The sequence below is a fragment of the Sprattus sprattus genome (genome assembly GCF_963457725.1).
Source record: "Sprattus sprattus genome assembly, chromosome: 3".
NCBI classification, from domain to species: Eukaryota; Metazoa; Chordata; class Actinopteri; order Clupeiformes; family Clupeidae; genus Sprattus; species Sprattus sprattus.
This window is the reverse complement of record NC_137922.1, coordinates 55,641,373-55,646,372: the sequence shown is the minus strand read 5'-3', so window position 1 is coordinate 55,646,372 and position 5,000 is coordinate 55,641,373. Positions and strand designations below refer to the sequence as shown.

The 5,000-nt window shown below is 48.7% G+C and overlaps 1 protein-coding gene across 1 annotated transcript in view; it reads right to left on the bottom strand.

The window, feature by feature from the left end:
• LOC308362870 (xylosyltransferase 2) overlaps positions 1-4,556 on the bottom strand; it is a gene marked incomplete at both ends in the record, with an annotated part of 22,064 nt that extends 17,508 nt beyond the window's left edge. Inside the window, 1 exon segment of the mRNA XM_080835597.1 lies at positions 4,425-4,556. Within this exon segment, the coding sequence (XP_080691723.1) occupies positions 4,425-4,556 (132 nt within the window).
• Positions 4,557-5,000: the final 444 nt, after the last annotated feature.

The window sequence follows — 5,000 nt, the reverse complement described above, 5'->3', positions numbered from 1 at the left end:
CAAACCACAAAAAAACCCAGACGGTTTTGTAAGACAAACGGAGCTGATAGATCTGAACCCACCCACACACACAAAATAAACACACAGATTTTCTCTCTCCCTCTCACACACACACACACACACACACACACACACACACACACACACACACACACACACACACACACACACACACACACACACACACACACACACACACACACACACACACACACGAGAACCATGAGAGGGAAGGCGCACGTTAGGAACACAGGCACTTTCATACACACACTACACACACACACAAGAGAGAGCCACAAGAGACGAGGATGAGAGAGGGAGAGCACGTTAGGAACACAGACACAAAAGAGAGAGGAAGAGAGAGGAAGAGGGAGGAAGAGAGAGGAAGACAGGATGAGAGAGGAAAAGAGAGGAAGAGGGAGGATGAGAGAGGAAGAGAGAGGAAGAGCACATAAGGGACACAGACACAAAAGAGAGAGGATGAGAGAGGATGTGAGCGGAAGAGAGAGGATGTGAGCGGAAGAGAGAGGATGTGAGCGGAAGAGAGAGGATGAAAGAGGAAGAGAGAGGATGTGAGCGGAAGAGAGAGGATGTGAGCGGAAGAGAGAGGATGAAAGAGGAAGAGAGAGGATGTGAGCGGAAGAGAGAGGATGTGAGCGGAAGAGAGAGGATGAAAGAGGAAGAGAGAGGATGTGAGCGGAAGAGAGAGGATGTGAGCGGAAGAGAGAGGATGTGAGCGGAAGAGAGAGGATGAAAGAGGAAGAGAGAGGATGTGAGCGGAAGAGAGAGGATGTGAGCGGAAGAGAGAGGATGAAAGAGGAAGAGAGAGGATGTGAGCGGAAGAGAGAGGATGTGAGCGGAAGAGAGAGGATGTGAGCGGAAGAGAGAGGATGAAAGAGGAAGAGAGAGGATGAAAGAGGAAGAGAGAGGATGAAAGAGGAAGAGAGAGGATGTGAGCGGAAGAGAGAGGATGAAAGAGGAAGAGAGAGGATGTGAGCGGAAGAGAGAGGATGTGAGAGGAAGAGAGAGGATGAAAGAGGAAGAGAGAGGATGAAAGAGGAAGAGAGAGGAAGAGAGAGGAAGAGAGAGGAAGAGAGAGGAAGAGAGAGGAAGAGAGAGGAAGAGAGAGGATGAAAGAGGAAGAGAGAGGATGTGAGCGGAAGAGAGAGGATGTGAGCGGAAGAGAGAGGAAGAGAGAGGAAGAGAGAGGAAGAGAGAGGAAGAGAGAGGAAGAGAGAGGATGAAAGAGGAAGAGAGAGGATGTGAGCGGAAGAGAGAGGATGTGAGCGGAAGAGAGAGGAAGAGAGAGGAAGAGAGAGGATGAAAGAGGAAGAGAGAGGAAGAGCGAGGAAGAGAGAGGGAGAGAGAGGAAGAGAGAGGAAGAGAGAGGGAGAGAGAGGAAGAGAGAGGAAGAGAGAGGAAGAGAGAGGAAGAGAGAGGATGAAAGAGGAAGAGAGAGGAAGAGAGCGGAAGAGAGAGGAAGAGAGAGGATGAAAGAGGAAGAGCACGTTAGGAACACAGTCACTACAGAGGGAGGAAGAGTGATGCTCCTCGACCGGCTGGGTCAGTTGGAGGAAGGAAGCGATCTGGCGTGACTGCAGCTGTCCTGTTCTGTGCCTGGTTGCAGAACTATCTGCACACACTCACACTCACACACGCACGCACACACTCACACTCTCACACACTCACACACTCACACACTCACACACTCACACACGTCATGTTCCGTCACGCTTGCAGAACTATTTGCTCTCGTGGCCAGGCTGGTGAACCACAGACATGCCAGAACAACAAATCACCCAAAAATACACACACACACACACACACACACACACACACACAGAAATGGAGGCTACACCAATCAGACGCTCAGAAATAGACATGAACGTACACACACACACACACACACACACACACACACACACATACGTACATTCAGAATACACGATTTCAAACACACACATCCTCTTACAAGGACACATTCCTGAGTAGGCATGCTTTAAGAAAACACTCCAGATTTACCCATCTCTCTCTCTCACACACACCACACACACCACACACCACACACACACACACACACACACACACACACACACACACACACACCTTTGCACATCGCCTCATGGTGTTACCTGAATAAGCGCATCCCTCAGGACTCCTCTTAAGCAAGACTTGGTGAAGGGGAGGGCAGGTAAATGAAAAAACACCACCGTAACCAGCTGTTACGCTCCCCCACGCTCTGTGTGTGTGTGTGTGTGTGTGTGTGTGTGTGTGTGTGTGAACCTCAGCTGTCTAACTGCTGTACTGGTCAGGAAGTGTGGTGTGGGTGCCAGTTTCACTGGAGGGTGAGAAACTGAGAGCCTCTCCATCTCTCCCTTCTTCTCCCTCTCTCTCTCTCTCTTCTTCCCTCGCTCCTTCTATCTCCCTCTCTCTCTCTCCTTCTCTCCTTCTCTCCTTCTCTCTCCCTCTCTCTCTCCTTCTCTCATTCTCTCTCTCCTTCTCATTCTCTCATTCTCTCTCTCCTTCTCTCATTCTCTCTCTCCCTCCCTCCCTCTCTCACTGGAGGGTGTGAAACTGAGAGCCTCTCCATCCTTCCCTTCTTCTCTCTCTCTCTCTCTCTCTCCCTCTCTCCCTCCCTCTCCCGCCCTCCCTCTCCCGCCCTCTCTCTCCCGCCCTCTCTCTCTCTCTCTCTCTCCCTCTCTCCCTCTCTCCCTCTCTCCCTCCCTCCCTCTCCTTCTCTCACTGGACGGTGTGAAACTTGTTCTCTCTTTCCCTCAGAGCCGAGTCCCTCCAGGACTTTATCAGCACATAAACACAGAGACACACACACACACTAAAACACACATCATGCATCAACGCTCATGGCCATGGTGCACTCAAACAACTATGCATGGACACTCACCCAACAATACACACCACCTCTCTCCCTCACACACACACACACACACACACACACACACACACACACAACAATGCAAACCACCTCTCACCTACACACACACACACACACACACACACACACACAACAATGCAAACCACCTCTCACCTACACACACACACACACACACACACACACACACACACACACACACACACACACACACACACACACACACACACACACACACACACACACACACCACCTTGCACCTACAAACACACACACCTTCACGGGAGGTTCAAAGAACTCCCCAGGCACCCCTGCAGCTGGAGAACAACCTGACTCAAGCACCTGGAGGTGTGTGTGTGTGTGTGTGTGTGTGTGTGTGTGTTTGTGTGTGTGTGCAAGAGCGTGTGCGTGTGTGTGTGTGTGCGATAACCCCACAGCCCAATCCTCGTGTTTGTACACTCCAGTGGTCAGTCCTTACTTAGTCCTTACTCCTTACTTAGCATGAAGATAATAGAAAACCACCTACTTTGTTCCTCTAAATGGAAGGATAATGTTACACATGAACTGGCTTCCTGGCTGAATACCACTTGACATGATACTCCACTCCACTCCGGAGTTCTGGACAATAACAACAACAACAAACCAACAAGACATTCGCTGAACCCGGAGTGGTCGGGCACTGTAACCCTAGTTATCGTCCACCGCTAAAGATCTCTGTTCTCCTGATGTCTGACCCCGTTGGCCTATAGCGATAGCTGAGCCCAATCTCAGCGCAAGCCTGCCTGGCGGGTTAAGGGGTGGGTTGACGAAACGGCACATTCCAGCTACTCGTCGCAACTCGTTGCATGTTGAAACTGAAGCCACATTTTCTGACCTCAGGATAATAGCGGCTTTGTTGTCGGCATCTAATCTGTCTGTTTAACGGCACTTCGCGGAAACACGGGACAAGTCATACACCTTTAATTTAATAGAAAGTGCCTGTGTTTTACGGAAGGGATAAAGCCGCTGTGTTTCTCGTTCACCATACAGGCACCACTCGAGTGTCGATATTTGTATGGCAAGAATGCTACAACAAAACACATAACAGAACGTTTTCTGTTATCGACATGAGTCACGAACAGTAACAACACTCTTCACTCTTCACTGCTACATGAATTTGATAATGTCGGCACCACGGCAGTCTAGACACTTCAAATCTGACGCTGGCCAATTCTGCATGACACCCCGGGCTAGCAAGTTAGCTTGCCAAATCTTGTTTGGTTGCCTTACGATTCAGCTACTAAGGACACGCAGGGGATATTTCATTTCCTCAAACACCATGAAACATTGTCAGTCCAAAGACAGCTTACTAGCTACGTTGCGTTGACGTTAACTGACAGAACATCAGCGACGTCCTCGCTAGCTCTCGGTCGGGCTCACAGTCTGGTAGACATACCGGGGGTAACGTTAACACGGTCAATGAGACAGCAACTAGCTAGTTGTCCACAGACCTACTTGGTATACAGTGAAATAAAGTCATTTTACGCGTTCTTACCTCTGCCTCGCCCTCCTCTAAACTACGAAGACTCCATACTACAAGTCCTTGAATGAGGAGAATTGTCAATGCGGCGGCAATGGCTAGTTTGTAGCGTCGGAATATCCGCTGTACTCGAGTGCTTGCCACCATTTTCCCACTCCCGTAGTGTACATTTAGCAACGAGCGTTAGCAACGAAGGAATCGTTCAGAGGAATCGGTTCAGCACGTTTGAACTCTGAGTCATCCGTAGCCTACATTCTGAACAACTACCGGTAATACTGGACCCACCTCGGACATTGTCACAAACTTTGGCTGAATCTCTGCCATATGACAAACAAAAAATAGCTACACATTTAAATGTGTAACAACGGTTACGCGAGAATTTTGACTATAGCCTCTAATTAACAACATGATACAATACATGAAGGTTGTTTGCTTGGAATTATTAATTAATCAACTGTTCATCAACATATTGAGCTTCAAAAACACACTTTTTATAATTGCGAGTGCGACAACACAGACCGTACAAGTGTATTTAAATAGTATGATATAGCTGATATTTCTTAAAGGCTAAATAATAATTTGGCAAAAATA